The following is a 24,054-nucleotide window of genomic DNA, read 5'->3' as shown; positions in this document are numbered from 1 at the left end:
CCCAGCAGGAGGAGTTTCCCCAGCCTGGAGGATCTGTTGCCGGGAAGAGGCAAAGACACCCCCTCCCACCTCCCCACGAAAACAGCCCTCGTTCCTCTGTCGCCAAGCCTTGCCGCGTCTTCGCTCCGCCAAACCGCGTCCCACATCAAAGCCCCAGCCCGCTCATCTCCCTCTCTCTCCACGAGGTGCCAAAGGAAGTTCGAGCCCAGGAACCGAGGGCGGACGCACGAAGCGCCCGGCGCAGACTCTCCCTTGCTCCCCCCGTTACCTTGCGCCACGCCGCCAGGCTCCCCACAGTCTCGGCAGCTGCTCCCGGCTTCTTCCCACCCCCGCAAAGGCGCCTTCGCGGCCGCCCAAGCGCAGTGGATGCCTCCTCCTCCTCCTCCTTTGTCCCGCCTCCTCCTGCCTTCGCGCAGTTAGAGCAAAATGGAGCAGCCACGTGGGGAGGGGGAGAGAGAGAGAGAGGCAGAGGCAGAGGCGGCACAGAGACCCAGCCAGATCCGCTGGATCCCAGCTCACCTGCCTCCTCTGTGCCCTCTCCAGAAGAGGATCCCTCTGGAAAAGGTAGGTCACTCCCCTGCTCGCTCCCTGCCAGCCCAGTTCCCGCTTCAAAAGGAAACAAACTCGCAAGACGTTCCGTCTTGCGAAGCAAGCCCATAGGGAAATTCGTCTTACGAGCACCTCAAAAACCGCAAAACCCTTTCGTCTTGCGAGTTTTTCATCTTCCGAGGCATTCGTCTTGCGGGGCACCACTGTACCTAATCCTACCTATTTACAAAATTGCATTGACAAATTCCTTTTGAACTGCACACCATGCAGTTACAGTCCAAATCATTGTGGCTGGTGGTCCCTAGATCCACCACTGCAATGAGAGCAAACTACCAAATAAACAACTGTTCATCAATAATATCAATATTGTAACATTTCAAATTTATTCCAAACCAGACACAATCAATCACAAAAACCAACACAATGCCATTCAATATTTTTATCTAAATACAGTGTGTAAGATGGATTCAGATGTCCAAATATCTGCTCAGAGTTCGACAAGTAATACCATTCACAGGATTGTTAATGACATGCTTATTTTATAATCTATTGGTAGCCATGTGCCTTTTGGACAGAAACTGTATAACTGGGATATATTTAAACCCAGAGAACAAAAACCTTTTTTAAAGGAAATGTACTATAATCATTGGTATTAATTGGTATTAGAATGCTAGGTTTCTATGAATCTGTGTAAATGCTTTTAACATGCCCGCAGTGTTCAATTACTTTGTTGTTTATAAAAGAGATTTCTGCCACATCCTGCCTTACTTTGTTGTTTTTAACAGACATACAACAGAAACAAGTTGAGATATTATCAATCTTCTTTCTTCCTTTTGCCAATTAGTACCTAACTGACAAATACTTCTATAGCAAACAATATTACTCCTACATAAATATTAAAAATTCACAGATTCATCTAAATAGGAAAAAAAATATATTGGGTTGTATCCACATTCATTAAGTTCATCCTCACAACTGTTGAATTCCCTAAACCATCTCCTGAAGATTAGGGGATCTTAAGAAAAGACCTGGAACATGGTGTGAGGGTTAGCAACTTACAGCTCGCCATTTGGATATCAAAAGACCTAACACCAAAAATATTTAAAGCCGAAATTCAACCAAAAACAATATCTGACCATAATGCAGCGTTTGTTTGGCTGAAGGGGTAAAAGAAAAAAATCAATAAGATGGAGGCTAAATGAAACACTATTAAACGATGAAAAAAACAGTAGATAAAGCATTAAGGGAATTTTTTGAATTTAATCTAAACAAAGGAACAGACTCCAAAATTGTCTGGGATGCCTGCAAAGCAGTCCCTAGAGGATTTTTTATCAAAGAAAACTCAATTCATAGAAACCAAAAAGAAAAAAAGAAGCAAAAAATTGTGGAAGAAAACAGAAAAAATGAAAAAAGAATTATATAAAAAGCCGGATAATGCAGAACTTAAAAGAAATATTAAACTACTCCAATCTTAGTATTCTATTATAATAAATGAAGAAATTGAACAGCTTGCAGAATTGTTTGGGTGAAGCCTTTACTATTTAAAGGGGCATAATAGTGCTTTAAATGTATGGAGTTAATGTGGCCATAGACTGCACATAGTATAGCTTTAAAGCATATTCTAAGTATATTCTTTCCCTCAAAGAATTCTGGGCATTGTCGTTTATCCCTCACAGAGTTCCTTTTCTCAGCAACTCAGTGCCCAGAATTCCTTGACAGGCCAAATGGTTATATGTGATCCTGCTTTTCAATACTGTTTTACACCTGCAAACATTTGGGGGGCTTCATTTGCAATCAGTGCATGTCCGATAACTCCCTAACTTTTTATTCATCGTTGTCCTGCTTTTGTTGCGCTAGAGTGCAATAGATGACCATAGTGAAATAACACTGGGGCAGCATCTCAGAACAACTACTGAAACGGTCTGCCACCATTAACACACTATTAGCATGTCAATGTCATGCAGCTGAATACCCTCTGGAAAAAGCACCTGTATGGAGGGGCCTATAATGATGGCCTCCATTTGTAAGCATATAGGGAAGCATATAGGGCCACGGGTGGCGCTGTGGGTTAAACCACAGAGCCTAGGACTTGCCGATCAGAAGGTCGGCGGTTTGAATCCCCGCGACGGGGTGGGCTCCCGTTGCTCGGTCCCTGCTCCTGCTAACCTAGCAGTTCGAAAGCACGTCAAAGTGCAAGTAGATAAATAGGTACCGCTCTGGTGGGAAGGTAAACTGCGTTTCCGTGCGCTGCTCTGGTTCGCCAGAAGCGGTTTAGTCATGCTGGCCACATGACCCGGAAGCTGTACGCCGGCTCCCTCGGCCAATAAAGCGAGATGAGTGCCGCAACCCCAGAGTTGGTCATGACTGTGCCTAATGGTCAGGTGTCCCTTTACCTTTACCTTTACCTTTATGGAAGATTTAATTCAAACGGACTAAGTTAATAATCAACATTTTCACTTTACAAAAGATCCAAGCATTTGCACTTACTGTGTGAGAACTATAGCCACGGCATCATTTAGGACACTTTCACCAAAGAGGAGGGTGTAGAGATCTGTATCAACATGAAGCTCATGGAAAATAGCCAGGACTGTCACTAGAAGGAATAACAAAAAGAACTTGTCATGTTCAGAGATTTGCCATATCCAATGTCTCTCATCTGGGCAAATCTTGGGTTAGGGAAACCCCACTTACCTGTAAGTATGTCCTACTAAACAGGACTTACTTGGTTAGAATTTTGCTGTTTCTCAATCTGCAGTACGTTTTCGAGCACAATTCAAAGTGTTGGGGTTGACCTTTAAAGCCCTAAACAGCCTTGGCCCAGTATACCTAAAGGAGCATCTCCACCCCCATCATTCTGCCCGAACGCTAAGGTTCTGGCAGTTCCCTCACTGCGAGAAGCAAAGCTACAGGGAACCAGGCAGAGGGCCTTCTCAGTAGTGGTGCATGCCCTGTGGAACACCCACCCATCAGATGTAAAAGAGATAAACAACTATCTGACTTTTAGAAGACATCTGAAGGCAGCCTTGTTCAGGGAAGTTTTTAATGTGTGACATTTTAATGTATTTTTAATCTTTGTTGGAAGCTGCCCAGAGTGGCTGGGGAAACCCAGCCAGATGGGCAGAGTACAAATACAGTGGTACCTCGGGTTAAGAACATAATTCTTTCTGGAGGTCCGTTCTTAGCCTGAAACTGTTCTTAACCAAAGGTACCACTTTAGCTAATGGGGCCTCCTGCTGCTGCCACGCTGCCGCTGCACGATATCTGTTCCCATCCTGAAGCAAAGTTCTTAACCCGAGGTACTATTTCTGGGTTAGCGGAGTCTGTAACCTGAAGCATCTGTAACCCGAGGTACCACTGTAATAAATTATTATTATTATTATTATTATTATTATTATTATTATTATTATTTTACTTCTGATGTTACATTATTAACCTGCTATATAGTTTTTGCAGTCACCCAAAGATGGGTATCTGTATCTAGATTGTTTCAGGCACCAGAGGGACATAGATTTTCCCATCAGGAATCCATTGGAAAAATTACTAATGATTTGTAGTATTGGAAAAAATAGACAGTATCTCATTGCATTTGTTTCACTGCCGCTGTGGTACATTACTGTGCAATTGACTATAAGGGCAATCCTAATAGTCACTAGAATGAGCAACTAGGAAGCAGCGGGTCTTCGACCGAGCTGGGGTGTTAAGTCACCAACCCCAGCTCAGCCAAATATATGCTGTAATAAACTGCTCACCCCAAAGCCAAAGCTGTTGTAAGAACCCCCTCCCTTCCTGGGGCATCAGTTGTTTGGAATTCTTTGCTCTGCAGACACCTTTCTCTTGTGCATATGCTTTTTGGAGTGGAAGGGTGGTCCTTTTTAGAGAGGGATGCTCCTTTGAGACCCCATCTGTACTATATTTAAAACTGTATTGTATCACCTTAAATAGAGAATCCTGTCAGTTGTTAATGGTGCTGAGAGTTGTTAGGAGACCCCTATTCCCCTCACAAAGTGGTTTAACTATCAACCCCCTTCCAGAAAACTCTGTGAACTGTAGCTCTGTCGGGAGGAATAGGACTGTCCTAACGACTCTCAGCATCCTTAACAAACTAGAGTTCCCAGGATTCTTTGGGGGAAGTGCAGGTTTACATTGCAGTAATGGAACTGGAAAGTGGGGGGTGCAAAAGCTGAATATGTGCCCGTTTTCTTCAATCCCCCAGGAGAAGGAGTGTGCTTCAAATGCAGTGGCACAAATCTGTAGTGGAATCAATGGGAATTACAACAGAGTTGAGCAATAAACCTGTAATTTAAAAAATACACAGCACCAAAGCAGCTGGCATATTCTCTTTGAGCCTCTCGTTTCCTTCCCACTTTTCATTGGCCAAGAGAAGAGAAGCTTCCCCACTAAACCAACCATGTTGAAAAACCCTTATGCTAAAAATAACTGTTCCAGTTGTAATTATAGATTCCTGGCACTGCTAATCAGCCATCCTACTCAAGGCTTAGTTCAAGAAAAAAACAAACCCATCAATAAAGCATTTTAATTACCAAGCTATTTCCTCCCTCCCTACAACTTATAAAATATTTTCCAGCTGTTTTGCGTGGCTTGGGGGGGCAGGGCAACTCACATCAGCCATACAGCTGTAACCATAGAAACCCCAAACAGAAAAGAGCATTCTGATTATCAGCCTAAATGAAGGTAAGCGAGTTCACGTAGCTTTGAAACAGTTCTGCTTCAGCAAACCTTTATTGAGGCAAATGTTTTCCAAAGCCTTAAATGTCAAAGTGGAGGGGGGGAGGGAGGTACAAGTATGCAAAGTAATTTCCGATTAGAATGTCAATACCTCAAGAACGCTGATATTAAGAGCTGAATTAGTTCGGCCTTTTCAAGGTTGTGTCTCTTTAGGATGTAGGTGGGAGAATAGAGTTTGAATGTTTCCCACGTCCAAGGAAAGTCCCCTGCACATAGCAAAATTAGTATGTAAGTGTAGGGAGAAAGGCTAGCTGGAGTCTTTCTCCCTGAAACAAAGCTTCAGAAAGTTTTAACATGGTGGAAGATTCCCTTTTGCAGCCCATCACCCACATTTTGAAACAGTGCAGATCTGGGGTTGAATTGGACTAAGTTGTTCTCAGACCCACAGCAATCAATGGGTTTTAGTTAGCCCATTGAAGATGCTGTGTGGTATTTCTGAATCTGTACTGAAAATTTATCAAAAAGTCACTTGTCCTTCTCCCTTCTCCATTATTAATACATTGTAAGGAGAGCTTTGCTGGTGATTGAGCTCCTAGTGATTGCTCAGGAGATGGTACAAGTCTCTCAGTACTTCTGCTTTTCCCGGTTCTCTTTTCCATATAACAGTCTCTAAGGCAGGTGTGGAGAAACTGTGTACATTCTGATGCTGCTACAGTCCAGCTCCCATAAACCTCAATCAGTGCGGTCAATGGTCAGAGATGATGGAAGCTGCAGTTCAACAACATCAGGCAGGCCAAAGGCTCCCGATCACTGCTCTAAGCCAGGGGTGAGGAAGCTGTAGCTTGTGAGCTGAATTAGGCCCAATAGGCTTCACATTGGGCCTGCAAGACTATTTCAGGCATCTGCCCTACACCTGATGACATCAGCATTTCAACAGGTATGGGCAGGGTTTGGTGGAAAGTAGGGGTAGCACTTCTAAACCACAGAGCCTAGGGCTTGCCGATCAGAAGGTTGGCGGTTCGAATCCCCATGACGGGGTGAGCTCCCGTTGCTCGGTCCCTGTTCCTGCCAACCTAGCATTTCAAAAGCACATCAAAGTGCAAGTAGATAAATAAGTACTGCTCCGGCGGGAAGGTAAACGGCGATTCCGTGCACTGCTCTGGTTTGCCAGAAGCAGCTTAGTCGTGCTGGCCACATGACCCAGAAGCTGTACGCCGGCTCCCTCGGCCAGTAAAGTGAGATGAGCACCACAACCCCAGAGTCGTTCGCGACTGGACCTAACGGTCAGGGGTCCCTTTACCTTTACCTAGGGGTAGCAGGCACCAAGGCTCTTTTCAACACTGGGACAGTGTGGTGTAGTGGTTAAGAGTGGTAGTCTTGTAATCTGGAGAACCAGGTTCGCGTCTCCGCTCCTCCACATGCAGCTGCTGGGTGACCTTGGGCTAGTCACACTTCTTTGAAGTCTCTCAGCCCCACTCACCTCACAGAGTGTTTGTTGTGGGGGAGGAAGCGAAAGGAGAATGTTAGCCGCTTTGAGACTCCTTAAAGGGAGTGAAAGGAGGGATATCAAATCCAAACTCTTCTTCTTCTTCTTCAAATCCCAGGGCAAGGTGGTGCTTTGAAAGGGACTTCTGAAGATGCCACCCAAAGCTCCTCCCAATGTGCTTTTTTTGTCCTGTGCTTTGAATTCGTCACTTGAAGATCATTGGATTTTCAATGCACTATGAAAATAGGACTTTGAAAGGGTTTTTTGGAGAACCCTGGGGGCAAAAAGCAAGGCCACTTGATGTCATCGCGGCCCACCACACTGAAAGAGCCTTGATACAATTAATATGCATGACTGAATTAATATTGATAAAACACTGCAAAAAAGCGAGGTCCCCATATGCATTGGTAATGTAGAAGGTGAAGGGAATGAAATTCAAAGAAGGAACTGAAACCTGTGGCAGATCAGAGGATGCTGCAGTTCATGAATTAATGTGAGATGCTTGCCCGATTATCCAATGTTTGAAAGAAGTGGAATGCATAGCATGGTGATCCTACATAACAATTAAGGAAACAGAATGGGTGAACTCTGACCTCTTTTAATGGAGCTCTTAGCTGACCTATTTGGTCAACTTGTGGGATCCATGTGAATGGGACTGATACCACTGATCACAGCAGTTATACTGTAGTCCTGCGGGGATGCATCTTCTTCCCCCTGATATTTAACATCTGTATGAAGCTGTTGGGAACCACCATCAGGGGATTTAGGCCAGTAAGTCATCAGTACACTGAAGACACAGCTCTGTCCCCGTCTCGCCTTTCCATTAGAATCAGGTGAAGCTGATTATTTGCCTAAACTCTTAAGGGTTTTCTTTGTCAGTACAGGGAGGAGGAGGAAACCATCTTAAACAGATCTACATATGGCATTTGGCAGTTCTGATCTAATCAATCAATCAATCAATCAATCAATCAATCAATCTGTGATTGCATCAAACTGCCTCTTGTATCTAGTACTGACCTATGTCTGAGCCACTCGTGCATTATTGGGTTTTGTTTTTTTAATGCCCAAGTAATTATATGCATTAAAAATAGATGTATATTATACTTACAAAAGAGCGAAGCCCTGTGCTGCAGAATAATTTTGTACTAATATATATGCAATTTATGCATAATATATATACTATATAGTTAAGTAGAAATAATTTTTATATATGTCTCTATATCTCTCTATCTATACAGTTATATGCATTTTTGTATATGCTGATGACTTTTGGAAACCCAGAGTGCACCTATGCATGCATGCATGAGATAATAGTTCATATTTTTAGTAGAACCAGAGGAAGTTCTGAGCAGAGCAGGGATTAGGAAAAAAAGCTGTGCAAATAAGCTCAACACTGAGATTTTCACAAAATCCGATCCACACTTGGAAGGATGAGGTTGAAACGCTTCTCTTATAGACACGTTCGAGACACATATTGGTGCCATTTGTTATGTAGTGGAGTTTCTCTATTAAGTGTATAAACAAAGGAGCTGTTAGAAAAGAAAGGTTTATTGCTCAGCAATGAATATTCTGTGCTGAATGTCCTACTCCATAGCAAGATTTTAAAAAATAGAAAATAAAAATATCTCCAGTATTTGGAAATTCTAGGAAGGAGACATGAACCTAAAATAAATAAATTGCTCACTGTTTTCTTATATAAGTTGGAAGCCGCCCAGAATGGCTGGGGCAACCCAGCCAGATAGGCAGGGTATAACAACAACAACAACAACAGCGATGATGAGAGACATTTTAAAAATATGCAAAAGCAGTATTGTGAATGCACATTTCACTATGGAAACCAAACTGGTTACAAATAGCACTCAACCAAAATTACAGTTATTTTGTCAGTGTAACCACAGAAAATGTAACTTACCTGGATGTAAGTCTCAACTCAAAGGGGCTTACTTCTGAGTAGACATATATAGGATTGCACTGTGAATCACTTAAAATTGCACCTATATCAGCATTAATTATCCAGGTCCACTCAAACACTTCCAGCTGTTTTATTAAGTTCCTTGGTAATAAGTAAGAAAAGATGGGCCTTCTAGTCCCATTTGTTTACTTTTAAAACAAATGTGGCTATTGATTTGAACCCTAAAATAGCTTTCTTGTTCCTTATCATTACATTAAAACAAGCACATATGTGACAATGGGGAACAGATAACTAAAACTCTTGTAAAACATAATTTGTATTCACTTCGGATCATTCTGAAGAATTAGTAGAATTTTCTTATTCAATTGAACAGGAAACCATACTGGAATAGTATCAAGCCTCATTGAGTTCAATAAGCATACACTGAATTGCAACCCAAAATTGAAATTCTAAGCACCCATAACTTGAGAAGAATCCTACAGATATCAATGAGATTCATTTCAGACTTGATATGTATAAAGCCAGTCTTGAAAGTTCAGGGCATGTTAATATGATTTGATGCAGGCATATGGCGAAGTGGTGATGTAATTTGTTTTGCAGCGTGACCAAGGACCAATTTTTCAATGAGTGATGATTTTTTAATCACATCACCCCTGAGACTTTTCATAATTGGCTAGAGTGGTGTGGAAAATCATAGATAAAAGGATGGTTGTTTTTTCATCATAGTTAGCAAGAGATTATCAAGTAGCTGTGTTCTACCTCCACCAAAAAATGTGTATCACATTTATTTATAAAAATTGTTATATACTGCTTGCTATAAAAAAGTATATTGAAGTGGTTTACAGCAATAAGACATAAAACATTTCTCTGAGCACCTTACAACAACAAACCTGTATAATAAAACAATATAAAAACCATTAGTTTCTATGCCTCCCATGATGTATTGTTTTGTATTTTCATTAACATATCGGTCTCTTACTGGTTGTTCCACATATTTATTTTATTAGATTAGATTAGATTAGATTATGAAAGCTTTCACTGCACTTGAGTCTTGCCATTACTGAATCATTCATGTTTTTTCTTGGTCCTTGACTGGGTTATTTTGCCTTTGTTATAGAGGGAATTGTAGTCCAACAAAAGGTTTTCCATCTCGGATATAAGGTTTCTGTGGCTGAAAGCTGAATGTTCCTAGCAAATTTTACATAAGAGATGACAGCACAACATCCTTGTTCCCCCATGATGTATCTTAGACCTCTGGCATTAACAAGTGGGATGGAAAGGAACCACACTGCTGTCTTAGATGTACAATCCATTTTGTACTTGTCTGAAAATATGCATTTTGAGAGGAAGATATGCATTTAAAATTAAAAGTGCATATGAAATATTTTGAAAACTTTTTTTTAAAGTGCATCAATGCAGAAAACAAAATAGAACTAAGGGGGGGGGGAAACTCTACAAAAAGATACAGACTAAACATACAGATGTGTTTGTCTCTATCAGCCATGCCTCCCATGTACCAAAAGGAAATGTCAAACGTGTCATTGAATCCATTGGGATTTGAGTGCTGTTTTAAAGACTCTCTTCCTGTTCCAGCACTCATAATCTCTTCATAGGACTGTAGAGCAGGCTGCAGTCTTAGGAACAGAAAATGATGTGCAATAATATTACAGGACCACGTCATTCAGATCCCTGAGTGAATGTCAGCGTAGAGCTGCAACCACATCTTGCCTAAAGCAAAATATGGAATAAGTTGGGCATCTCCAGCTTTGACGGGACATCTTTGGGAATATTTACTTTGGGAAATATACTATTTCTTGGGGGCTTTGTATGCTAACCTGAGAAACCACAAGCAGATCAGTGTTCGTGGCTATGGAGTGGGGTTAAGGTTTTGAATTTGGAAGAGGGAAACCTCCGTTCAAATCCTGGAGCAAATATGAGACCCACTAGTCCAGCCATTCTATCTTTCTTTAAGTGAAATGTTCATGTGTTTTATCAATCTATGAATGGGGGTCTGCTGACTATCCCCACCCTTCGTGTCACACACTCTAAGTAGCCTCAGCATTGGTCTACTTAGGGTGTTGAGGTGGGACTAGGCAGCACAACCCAATTCATAGATTGATATAACATTGAATCCAAAACATTTAAAACAATGGGTACAAAAATATATAAAATTCTTATCCACTAGCCTATCAATAAAGACAGATTCTATACACATCACTAAAAGTTGAATACCACCATAAGGGAGAGCTTAATTACCAAATAAAAAAGGGTAAAGGACCCCTGATAGTTAAGTCCAGTTGCAGAAGACTCTGGGGTTGTGGCTCTTATCTCGCTTTACAGATTGAGGGAGCCGTCGTTTGTCTGCAGACAGTTTTTCTGGGTCATGTGGCCAGCATGACTAAGCCGCTTCTGGCACAACGGAACACTGAAACCAGAGCAGTGCACGGAAACACCGTTTACCTTCCTGCTGGAGCGGTACCTATTTATCTACTTGCACTTTGACGTGCTTTTGAACTGCTAGGTTGGCAGGAGCAGGGACCGAGCAACGGGAGCTTACTCTGTCGTGGGGATTCGAACTGCCGACCTTCTGATCGGCAAGCCCAAGAGGCTCAGTGGTATAGACCACAGTGCCACCCGTGTCCCAAATACCAAATTACCAAATACGCCCCCAAAGGTCTTAGCATGACATCTCAAAATTGATAATGATGGTGCCAGGCATGTTGCCCTGGGGAGAGCATTCAACAGACGGGTGGCCACCACTATGAAGGCCCACTCTCATGTGACCACCCTTAGCACCTTCCTCAGGTGGGGCACCTGGAGAAGACCCTCTGGTGAAGACTGCAGGGTTTGGGCCAGTTCATATGGGGAGAGGGAGTGAGAAGTTTATCTGAAAAGTGCTTCCCCCCATGCCTAATCTGTGAGATGATAAAATGGGAGAAACTATTGTACATTCTGCCACTCTAAATTCTCTGGATTAATGTATATGAGTTTAAAACATTAATATTTTTTATTAAGTAGGCAAAAAAATATACGGTATATACAAAATAATGTATATTTACCTGGATCTGTAGCAGACATTAAAGAACCAAATAATAAACAGTCAGTGAAGTGAAAGTCTCCTTTCTTCAGCTGGCTAAGTTGGACCATAGCCTGTACGAAGCCATACATTATCAACCTGCAGGATTGGACAAAAAAATAAAATAAAGACTATTCAGAACAATTACGGAACCCTATTTTCTTTTCACAACTTTTGAAGTGGTTTCTTGTTTAAACTGCTAGGATGTACATTGCCCAATGTCTTTTTATTGTGTGTGATTATAGCAGTGCAGAGGGTAAATTGCTGCAGTCTATAAATCTAGTTCTGTTTTAGGCCTGAAATATTATATCAAGATTTTCTAGACATTTGAGGAATGGCCCCCACCCCAAAACCCTACCTTTACACCAAATATTAGCAATTTATTCACTTTGTGACAGATGACAATATATTTAGCCATTCATTTTACAGAAGTAATCTGAAGAAGAGATTATCAAAATCAGCCTGTCAGATATTGTAGAACCTTCGCACAAACTAGCGTGAGAAGAGATGTTGTGCTGACTAGTTCTGACAATTCTAAAAGGACCGCTTTTGCAGCTTTCATTGTTTCATTGCTACTTATTTATTAAATAAATGTTACAAGTACAGGCTATATTAAAATGTTCAGGCTTGTAGCTGAAAACAAGATGGATATTAATACTTGTGAGAACAATCAATCAAAAAGTCAGGTTTGGAAACATGGGGCATCAATCTTGCTAACTTTCTGTGTGTGAGAGAGGACAAGTCATTGGACTGTGTATTTAACTGTAAAAGAAAAACCCTAAATTAGGTTATTTGATTGGCATGGCAGTTAAACATTTAGCACATATTGAGAACCTGACAAGTGTTACTCTTTTTGCAAACTGGAAAGTTGATGTCAATTGCCCCAGTATCTACATCTCATTCTGCCTGGCTACACAGTCAAATATGCATAAAACTAAGACCTATCTGGGTGTCAGAACATATCATAGCTGAGGTTCATTGCAAATGATGTAAGCATACTTTAATTATTTTTTTAAAGGTTTGGGTCTGAGGAAACACATGTAGGATAACACAACTAGAGCTCCTACCATCTATATTACCTCAATGCCTCTCAGCCCCAATGACGTACCATATGTCAGGACTAGGGATGGGCAAACCTGCCATTTCCCCCTTTCTAATTTTTCCATTCCTAAGTTTAGTTCTCCACATTTCCACATCAGCCTAGGTTTTTTGTTTTTTAAAAAGTCCTCATGAAGATTCACCAGCATTTAAATACAGATGCCTCCTACCATGCACATATTTGCATGAAATTTTGCCGAATATGCACATTTGAAAAGCATTCACCCTCCATATAATGTAATTTTATGTTGTTATTTTTTATATAAATATATGCTTTTGCATGCAAACTTTATCCCAGGAAATGCATTTTACCGTTATCTACACATTACTTGACTGGAAAACTGCAAAATTCAGAGAAGTGTGAATTTCAAAGGATGACAGTGTGTTTCAGTTCTTTCATTGTTTTGTGAAGTGCAATCTTGGTAGATTCGCCTTTAAATGTGAAGTGAAATAAATTTCTCACCCAGTCCTAGTCAGGATCCAGAAATATTTTGAGGAAAAGATGATGACGGTGCTAATGCAGCTGCTTAACCTGGCGCTTCTCTTGTCAGCTGGCAATATGGCACCACCCATTTTCACAGCGGCCCACTGTGATCACCCATCCCCACTGCAGGCTGCCCACTGATCTACCCCTTAGCAACCTTACTATGAGAGGGCACCAGGGTTGTGCTGCCTCCCCTCCCGCCATCTTTTTGCTCAGGGCCTCCTCAGACCTGTCACAGGCCCTAAGCTGTGGAGATGTTTTTGACTATCAGTACTTTATAGTTAAAGCTATGGTTTTCCCAGTAGTGATGTATGGAAGTGAGAGCTGGACCATAAAGAAGGCTGATTGCCGAAGTACTGATGCTTTGAATTATGGTGCTGGAGGAGACTCTTGAGAGTCCCATGGACTGCAAGAAGATCAAACCGATCCATTCTGAAGGAAATCAGCCCTGAGTGCTCACTGGAAGGACAGATTGTGAAGCTGAGGCTCCAATACTTTGGCCACCTCATGAGAAGAGAAGACTCCCTGGAAAAGACCCTGATGTTGGGAAAGATGGAGGGCACAAGGAGAGGGGACAACAGAGGACGACATGGTTGGATAATGTTCTCGAAGCTACCAGCATGAGTTTGACTAAACTGCGGGAGGCAGTGGAAGACAGGAGTGCCTGGCGTGCTCTGGTCCATGGGGCCACGAAGAGTGGGACACGACTAAATGACTAAACAACAACAACAACTTTATCTTCATAGCTAAAGTATGCTGACAGCAATCAGCACAAGGTGCAGAGGGGCTGAAAGTGCTTTTTGGGAAGCAATTCCGCACAGAGAAAAAATGGAAACGTATCTACTTGCCTATGTTTGAAAGCAGGCAGAAGCCTATAAAAAGTTTGTGCGCACATGCAAGAGAAACTGAAGTTAGGAGCTGAATCCTTGCAGCTGGCGGCCATAATTGTACCTAATGGAAGCTGCTGTCCTTTTGAAGCCACACACAAAAATTAATTAGAAGGCTCTGTTTAAATGAAGCTCTGTTCCATGTACAACAAACCACATTGCATGTTCCCTATCCAGACACCTAAATCTATTTATCGATTGTATGTCGAGGCGAGGTATTCTCCTTTGTTAAATAGTGACTTCTTCCTGTAATCTTTTGGAACACATTAATGAGTGCAGATTGCATCGAAGTAAAGTTTTAAGCACACAGTTCTTTCTGTGTCACATATTGCTGTGGTAATGACTGAAATTTTAATGTACATCTCACTCACCCAATCTGTTTTCTAACCCAGTATTGAATTCTCCTGTCCTAATATGTCATCAGGGATCTTACTATGCCTAGACATGATTATGTTGTAGCCTAAGGCGTCTTTGATGGCTGCTATAGACTGAAAACATGTAATCAAACATAATGAAGACTTAGCTGGGCTTCTGTTTGTTTGTTTGTTTGTAGCCACATTAAAGAGCAAATGTAATGCAGTGAAAATGAGGGACTATAGGGATGGCTTGTTCAATTCATTCTGTATGTTAAGGCACAAAAGCTTTATTGTATCAGATTCATGGCCCATCCAGCCTTGGTTTAATTACTCCAGAATCTGTTATAACTGCTCAGCCTTGGAATGCTTGAAGTAATAATTTGGAGCAAATGCTTTTGCAAATTTGATGAGTACCTGTAATATCTGCAGCTGCAAACTTTATAAATCATGCAAACAAGAGGCTGAAGTGCATGCCAGACCGTAGTCTAGCTGGCCCCAGATTTTGGGTCTGACATGGATTGAAGGACATGTTAGGCAGAGGCAGGGAATGTAGTCATGACCAGGCTGTCGGACATGTATTGAATCAGACACATGGGATCTGAGGGCCAAAAGCAGAAAACATAATGATGGACAGCCAATACCAGATTGGCTAGATGAGCTGCAGCACAACGGGGGCAAGGCAGGGGCCAGGTGAGAGCAGTTTTGTGTTATTACCTGTCAGGGAACTGCCATCAGCTCAGGGGCGAGAGGGGAAAAGCCGGGTGGATTACAGAGAGCCCCCAAAGATCGTGGGAAGCAGACCTCCTCAGCAGAAGAGAGTAACCACGCCTCCAGTGGAGAGGAGCTTCAGGGCTCGGAGGAGGCGAGGCAGTGCCAGGACACCTTGCCTGGGCAAAGCGGGGAGGAGAGAGGTCCTCCGTTCCCCAAGCCTTCCTTGCGCAGTAGGCTTCCGCGCCGAGAGGGGAGGCGCAGATTGGGCGTCAAGAAACTACTCTGCTGGGGAAGGTTTAAGGACCGCCCACTCACAGATTCTGCCAGTGAATGAGCGACCCACGGAATAGTGGCACTCTGCATGGTGAAGGGTTTTTGGCACCAATAACGAGGCTTTACAGCCGACCAGAGAGGCATTTGCTTGATTGCTCTCGAGTAACCCCCTGATATCCTTACACTACCGAAACAAGTTACTTAGCTGCCAGCCCACAAGGAAAGGTTTTGTACAGCTTGGCACCTTTTCCATTGTACTGAAAGGTCAGCTGATTGGCATCAGCTGAAGAGTCAGCTAACACTATTCAGGACAGCAGTGCAACCTGATCTGTCTGTTGGATCAAGGGCTCAGAGAGCCAGTGGCACAGCAGTCAAGTTTCTGAACACTGGGTACTGGGTGCCCCAGTTCAAGAGCCCCCCTGCTGCCTTACATTGTGCAGTGAATACATTTTCATTTGAACTGGGAAACTCTTACTTATATCCCAGAACAATGTCTGTAGCTCCAGCCAATGGTGGAATGTTTCCCTTAACATCTTGCTATCTTTATCATGCTTTTCATGAAGACCAATGACTCGGTCCCTGGAATCTCCAGTATATAATAATCAGATGATGGGCAAGACATCTCTGCCTGATGCTCTTAGAAGGCCACTATGATGGAGGCAGTGAGAGATTTTACAGATGGTGACAGCAGTCACAAAATTAAAAGAAGCCTGCTTCTTGGGAGAAAAGCAATGACAAACCTAGACAGCATCTTAAAAAGCAGAGACATCACCTTGCCGACAAAGGTCCGTATAGTTAAAGCTATGTTGTCCCAGTAGTGATGTATGGAAATGAGAGCTGGACCATAAAGAAGGCTGATTGCCGAAGTATTGATGCTTTTGAATTATGGTGCTGGAGAAGACTCTTGAGAGTCCCATGGACTGCAAGAAGATCAAACCTATCCATTCTTAAGGAAATCAGCCCTGAGTGCTCACTGGAAGGACAGATCCTGAAGCTGAGGCTCCAATACGTTGGCCACCTCATGAGAAGAGAAGACTCCCTGGAAAAGACCCTGATGTTGGGAAAGAGTAAGGGCACAAGGAGAAGAGGACAACAGAGGACGAGATGGTTGGACAGTGTTCTCGAAGCTACTACGTGAGTTTGACCAAACTGCGGGAGGCAATGGAAGACAGGAGTGCCTGGCATGCTCTGGTCCATGGGGTCACAAAGAGTTGGACATGACCTAATGACTAAACAACAACTTGACTATAGTAGACCACTTGGCTAGAGGGATGAAAAGTTCAGTTGGGTAAGCTTCCCATGATCGTTAATATCCACAAGCAATTCTTCTAAATGCAGGGCACCCTGGTTTCTGTACTCTGGCACCCCCACACCACCCATCAGCCCTCTTCAGGTGTTCACTGAAGAATGAGTAAAGGTGGCTTCAGGAATGCAACACCTAATCAGTGATGGCTCTTCCCATTCCTGTGTTGAAAACCTTTTGCACTGTGAACCAGCTTTCTTTGGAATCAGCCATTTACTGATTGGCTCAGAAGGATCACCAACATACATGATGTCACCCAGGGGGTGTAGCTAGTGTTATGTTTGTGAATTCTGTGATGAACAAGAGGGATAAGGTTTCTCTGAAAAGAGAGTGCCAAATTTGCATTTGAGATCTAAACATAATATTGTAATATTCCATTACATTTCTAACATAAATGTGTATGTGTGTGTTGGATTAAATATATGAATATTATACTACATCACAAATACATATTTATTTCATTGTAGAACATGGTGTTCCAGAGCTCAGCTTCTATCAATCATTATTACTGTGTATACCTAAAACCTGAATCTTCACCATGAAGAATATTCACTTGATCTCTGAATAATGACTAAATCGCATAATTACTATGACAAATGAGGCATGAAATAGTATCAAAAGTAGGCAGTCCAAAACCTAGTGTCAGTGAATCTTTCAACTTGCTGCAAACTATTTGAATTTTAAATCAAAGCTACCTTAGTTATTAACAAAACATCAAAAAAAATCTCACCATGACTGATGACATAGATTGACTGAATGAACTTTAAAAACAAATTCTCAGATGCCAAAGAATAACCTTGTGAAATTAATCAGAAATTGTAATTATAGTTTGACCTGTGACTATGACTCATATAATTAATAATATATTTGCAAATGCTTCCATGGTAGAAAAATAAAGAAAAACAATTAGTAAGTGAAGCTGCAAGAGAAAGTGATTGAGAGCCAGTTTCAACCTAAAGATGTGCATAATTTATTTATTTTTTAATTGTCCAGTAGCACCTTAGAGACCAACTAAGTTTGTTCTGGGTATAAGCTTTCATGTGCATGCACACTTCTTCAGATACACTGAAATAGAAGTCACCAGACCCTTATATATAGTGGGAGGGTGGAAGAAGTGTGCATGCTCACGAAAGCTTATACCCAGAACAAACTTAGTTGGTCTCTAAGGTGCTACTGGACAATTTATTATTATTATTATTTATTTCAACTGCGTCAGACCAACACGGCTACCTACCTGAATAAAGATGTGCAGTTTATTCCCAGGTGACCGTGGTTGTAAAAATGGTTTGTCAACACCCATGGTTTAGGTCACAATTTAGAGATGGAGAAATCTGTCAGTTTCAATTCCTCATTTTTAGGATTTTAAATTTAGTTCACCCAATTTTCATATCAGTTTGTGATTTAAAAGAAAAAAACTTCACAAAAATTCATTTCCATTTCTTCTAATAGGACAGTTTTGCAAGTACTTTCCCCTAATATAATGCAGTTTTGTCAACTTTCATTTGAGTTGGAGAACTACGTAGCAAAATTCAGAGAAGTGCTAATTTTGAAGGACAGTTGTGTTTTACTTCACACATTATTTTGGAAAGTGTGAATTAGGTAATTAATGTGAAGCAAATGCATTTCTTATAAATCCTTAGAACATATATGTTGCTCTGTGGAATGTGTAGCCCCATTCTGCAAGTCTAACTCTTTCTTCCTGCACTGCAATCATGACAAAAATCACACCCTGCACTGCAATTACACTTAGGGGGGAAAAGCGGCATATCTCCCCTCCCCACATGCTGTCATCCTGATAAAAATTGCCCAGCAACTTTAATAAAATAAAGAAAAAACAAAGATGTGGTTTCATGCAATGTAATTAGCATCACATATAGTTAGACCTACATAACAGGGTTAGGAAGAGTTCAGTAATGTGATTCTGTTTTCGGTCTGTGTGTATACAATATAATATGTGTACTGTGCTTATAAGTGTGTGACAGAAAATTCTAATGTACCCTTCTCCATGAAATGTTAGCCATCTATGTATAGGGTCTTTTTTGTGGATGACTGTTCAGACAGGCTACCCACCCGCCTCACAAACACAGGCTGAAGTGATGTTTCCCATTTCCCTGAAGTGGCTGAATCCCAGAACAGTTTGATGACATGAACTATTATTTGTGTCGACCAGTATTACTTCATATTTACACTTTGGAGCCTGACACTGCAATTCTTATTTGGATGCAGTCCTATTCAGTAGAGCTTGCTTTCAAGTAAGTGTGCATATGATTGCAGCCTTAAATATTTAATATCCTATCTTTAAAACGCGAGAACTTGGCAGTAAACTATTTTCAATCTAAATGCACTTAAAATGGTGTTCTTTGCTCTTTTGCGACAAGATATGGCCTTCACTACAGCCCCTCACATTGTCTCAAAATGAGATTATACTACCATTAAGCGATAATTAAGATCAGTTTGTGACTTTCAGAGTAATAGAAATGAGATTAGGGAATAACCCACTGTAAAATCTGGCATGAATTTAACCATAAAAAAGCATGTTTGACATGACTTTAACATTTTTATTGGATTAACTGAACTACACAGTGACAGAGGCACGAGCGCAAATGGACTGGAGGTGCTTATGGTCCAAAGAAAATGCTGTGAAATAATGACTTGTACTGGCCTTACTAGGTCACGGTTAGATAATTTATGTTAGACAATTCCTGTGTTGTTTTTTTTAAAAAATGGCAGGCTTAAAACTAATTTATTACCAATAAAAAATGATTTCACAATTAGAAAAAATGTATAATTCATTCTCCCTCCCCCTCCTCAGGCTTTGCCTAATGACAAGTAATTTTATCCACTAAGTAATGCCAGTTGGCTCCAAGCATTTTAGTGCAATTAGCAAAACTAAATAATGGTATCTGGATTATAGCAATATAATATAGTTCCAGTCTAGAGGTAGTGACCCTCAAGTGCTGTGTTGCGTATGATTAGTAGTCCAGACAAGGATGCATATGTGTTAGAGCATGTTAGATACGCCATCCAGGTGTTCAGTGCCCACTGGATAACAGGTGAAGGCGCTCTCTTGAACACAATCAGTTAACCCACCTCTAGAAATCTATGTGCATGCCAGACATACTTCCTAGGTGATGTGGAATCTTCATCAATCTGAAGGGGGCTTACATACTTGCAGATGTACACACATTGGTGATGTACACTGATTGTGCGTCAGCCAAGGTGAGTCTGGAAAAGACTCTTGCCTGAAATCTTGGAGATCCATTGCCATTCAGTGTTGATAGTGTTGGGCTAGATCATGGGTAGGCAACCTAAGGCCCGTGGGCCAGATCTGGCCCAATCGCCTTTTAAATCTGGTCCGCAGACGGTCAGAGAATCAGCGTGTTTTTACATGAGTAGAATGTGTCCTTTCATTTAAAATGCATCTCTGGGTTATTTGTGGGGCATAGGAATTTGTTCATTCCCCCCCCCCCAAAAATATAGTCCGGCCCACCACATGGTCTGAGGGATGGTGGACTGGCCCCCTGCTGGCCCCCCTGCTGAAAAAGTTTGCTGACCCCTCGGCTAGATGGAATAATGGTCTGCCTCTGTATGGACAGCTTCCTATGTTCCTAAACTCTGCTGCTCCCATGTAAGTCAGAGAAGGGAGAGAATGAAGTGGCCATGGAATAGGAATTACTGGGCAAGCAATGGAGAAAAGAGGGGCGTCTCCAAACCATTGTCCCTGCCTCACGAAGCACTCCTCCCATAAGGAGTTTCAGTTGCACATTTTCCTGTCTAAACAGGAAATTAAACTCTTTTTTTAAAAAAATGTTTTCATTAAATATTTTCTTGGGTTACAAAAGTACATGTTGGATGGTGATGATTTTGCAATGATCAAAAAGGTGGAAGCAGCACAGTGAAAACATAGGGAGGGGATGATTTGAATATGACAGAGTATGCAAGCCCTGTAAAAAGTGAGTGAGCAAATCACGGTTATTCCAGAATAAAACACTAGTAGGAAAACTGCTCAACAGGTGTCAGGGAATAGCTGCCACCTCCCTTGACATGTGTCCACACCTCTGCAGGGATGCCCACCTCATGTAGTGAAAAAAAATAAATGGTTAGGGACATTTACCTTCTTTCTCATGAATCCTGGTAACGGTTCCCAAAGGACAAGTCAGTTTGGTAGTTAAGACAAACTATTGTAAAGAACTCTCTAACCAGCTTTTAAATAAGGACATCAGCCAAGCAAATTAAGGATACTGTAAAGTTTAATTACATCCTGCTTGTTAAGTCCCTGATATATTCTACTATCAAAGCAATAGTCTAGAAGTGCAGTCACAATAACCAAGTGTTCACAGTTCTGTGATTAGGGGCCTCTGAGGAAGGTCCACTTTTGCAATGGGCCACCCCTTTTCAAGAAGAGTTTTTCTCTTCCCATTCTTCACAGCTGGTTAGCCTCTCCTCCTTATTCCCCTGGCCCACCACAGAACAGTCCCATCTCTTGGTTTCCACTTTCTCTTAAAACTATCCACATTTCCTGTTCTTTTATCTTTCTTATCTCCTGTCTGCTCCTCACAGCATTCCATTTTGTTTTGATTCCAAGACCTTCCTCTGCTACATCAGTGGCTTCATCTCCCAAAGGCGGGTATGCTAAACTTCAGCCAAAGGTGCTACTAGAACTGTGAATAAGGCCACTATCCCAGGTGGATGCATTATGTGTGAATGTGTGTAACCAGGTACAATTGTAGGAGAGAAACACACATGACTGACCCCGTTGAACTTGGGACTCAGAAAAGAAAAAGCACTTTATATGCATTGTTTATGCATTATAACACTGTGACACCAGATGGTGCTGTGGAGTTCCTTTTTTGCCAACCCGAGTTTGCAAGGCATTAACTGAAATGCTTCTTTGATGTGTCTAGATCCAGCCTTAGTTTAGCCATTGATGCACCCACATTGTCACTATGTGGGATTGTTCTTCAAATAAAGGAGTGGATATAAAGAAGAGTTGTGCACTGGCTCTGACTCAGTCCCAGATCCTGAACTCAGAGCTCAATCAGGAAGATTCAGGTGAATCCATGATTTGGCCAGAGAGGACTGAGGCAGCCCTGGACCTCCCTGGGATGAATTGGCTCCCCCTGGAATGATAAAGTGGGGGAAGGGAAGGAGGGAAGGGAGATATGCAGGACACTGCTGCAGGCATAATAATTTAATGCCTAGTGTTCAAGAATTCCAATTTTGCAAGTTAAAAAAGGAACTACATGTCTGTCTGAGCTATAGCAAACCTGGTGATTATGATGAATTTTTGTGACAGCTAATGATGTCTGTCATGGGCAGTGCCTTCACGCAGTATCATCGACCCTCTCTGCCATATCTCTTCTCTGAACTGGGCTCACACATGGCCCGAATGCCCTGGGGGCAGAGGGACGTGGTGCAAAACAGGCAATTCTTCAACCATGCCCCCCAAACTTCACCCCTGATGCACAGAATCAGGAATGACGTTTCTCCAAATGTCACACGAATGAAAATGTTGAGGATCCATTCCAGATCACCCACAGAAGTCAGATTTTTCGTGTTGGAAGGAAAAGCGGGGTTTTGAGTACATTACTCCAAAATACTAGCTGAAAAATGATGACGTTGTGGAAGCATGCAAAAACAAAGAAATACCTGAAAAAGCAGCAACTATACCACTATAAATGGTAAGTGCAGAATGGCCCTGTTAAAGTCCCCCCCCCCCAACAAACAATACTGCTCTATTGTATGGGGCGCAGGGAACAAACCATCCCAAAATCTTAAAGATGCCCTCTTTCAGCTCATTCCTTTAACTACATTGGAATATAGGCCGACAACTGGTATGCCTCAGACCACATCTCAGAGTTCCAAGTTCTTAGGGAGTGAAATGTGGTTTAATGGAAAGATTAGCAAGAGGAACTAAAATAAGTGGGGGCAGGGTAGGGGAAAAGACCTCTTCTCTGCAAAATGTCATTAAATCATGTCTGGCAGTGTGAGTATTAATCAAGAATGAGTCAGCAGGCAACAAGCATTAAGGATGTAGTTACTTAACCTGTGGTAAATAAGTTATCTTCCTCTTCCTTGGACGTTCTTAATATACCTGCTGCTGTTAAAGGGGGGAAAGGGTTCTAAAGACATACTGAAGGTAACAACTAGCCAAGTATTTGATTAGGCATGTCTTGCTTAGGAGATTTGCAGCTTGATTAAAAAAAATAAATCCACACAGCACCAATATTATGCTATTACTAAAGCAGCCTCCCCTAAACTGGTGCCTTCCAGATTTGTGGGCTACAGCTCCCAAAATCCCCAGCCATCATGGCCAATGGTCAGGGAGACTAAAAACATTTGAAGGGCAACAGATTGTGGAAGGCTGCACTGAGGGGGCTGCATTGTACCTTGGTATTTGTATTCTTCCCAAGCTTACTTACATAAATGAATAATAAAGACAATACTATTTGGCAGGCTATACAGATAGTTTAATCACACAGAATTGTCCCTTTCCTTTTTTGGCTGTCTATCCAGATTGAGACCAAATTTAATTTTGCATGTATGCGCAAGGCAATTTCTATCCATGGCTAGTTACAGTAATTAGGAAGCCATGCGAATAATTTTGGGTTTTGCATTTTTTGGAGGGCAGGTTTTTAAAACATCGTATACACTTGGAAGATTTCCAGATACACTTCTGAAGCAGAATTGAAGCCATGAAAAATGGGATGTACAAAGCACTTTGGGCTGAAAGGGAGGGACCACTGTCTTCTTGATTTACTAAGATTTCAGATCTACATTTCTGCATAGACAATTGTCAAGATGCTTCCTCACTGAGCCAATGCTCATCTGCCATGGCTCATGACTATCTTCTCCTCTCCTGTGTGGTAGCAACAAAGGAAACCTAGTGTCCTTCATTCTCCTCTTCCTAATCCTGGGTGCTCCTGCTGCCACTATTGTTCTGGACAGATAGTATCAAATGCTGCTGCTGCTGCAGTTCAGCTCATGAGTATTTCCAAACCAAAGATAATTTTCATATCATCCACCAAATATTAGCAAGTGCTTCCCAGTACTTCCCTCTAAGGTGATTAATAAAGACAACCTAGCAAATGTGTATGTATGTGTGTGTGTGTTGTTTGTTGTTTGTTTTAAAAACATCATTGGTGGTAGCCACTGATGTCAAAAGCTTGCCAGGGTTTACTTCAGTTCATACATTGGCCCATATTTCAGATTTAAACTACAGTAAAAGTTAGA

General features: G+C 41.8%; 1 protein-coding gene across 1 annotated transcript in view; it reads right to left on the bottom strand.

The window, feature by feature from the left end:
* Positions 1-24,054, bottom strand: part of SLC9A9 (solute carrier family 9 member A9) — a 255,385-nt gene that overhangs the window by 182,764 nt on the left and 48,567 nt on the right. The window contains exons 5-6 of the mRNA XM_081008377.1: positions 11,693-11,808; positions 3,037-3,142 (exon numbers count right to left, since the gene is read on the bottom strand). Of these exons, the coding sequence (XP_080864503.1) occupies positions 3,037-3,142; positions 11,693-11,808 (222 nt within the window). The remainder of the gene's footprint in view (positions 1-3,036; positions 3,143-11,692; positions 11,809-24,054) is intronic.

The sequence above is a fragment of the Podarcis pityusensis genome (genome assembly GCF_964106645.2).
Source record: "Podarcis pityusensis genome assembly, chromosome: 5".
NCBI lineage: Eukaryota > Metazoa > Chordata > Lepidosauria > Squamata > Lacertidae > Podarcis > Podarcis pityusensis.
Note: the sequence above shows the minus strand (reverse complement) of the source record. Positions and strands in the feature narration are given on the sequence as shown.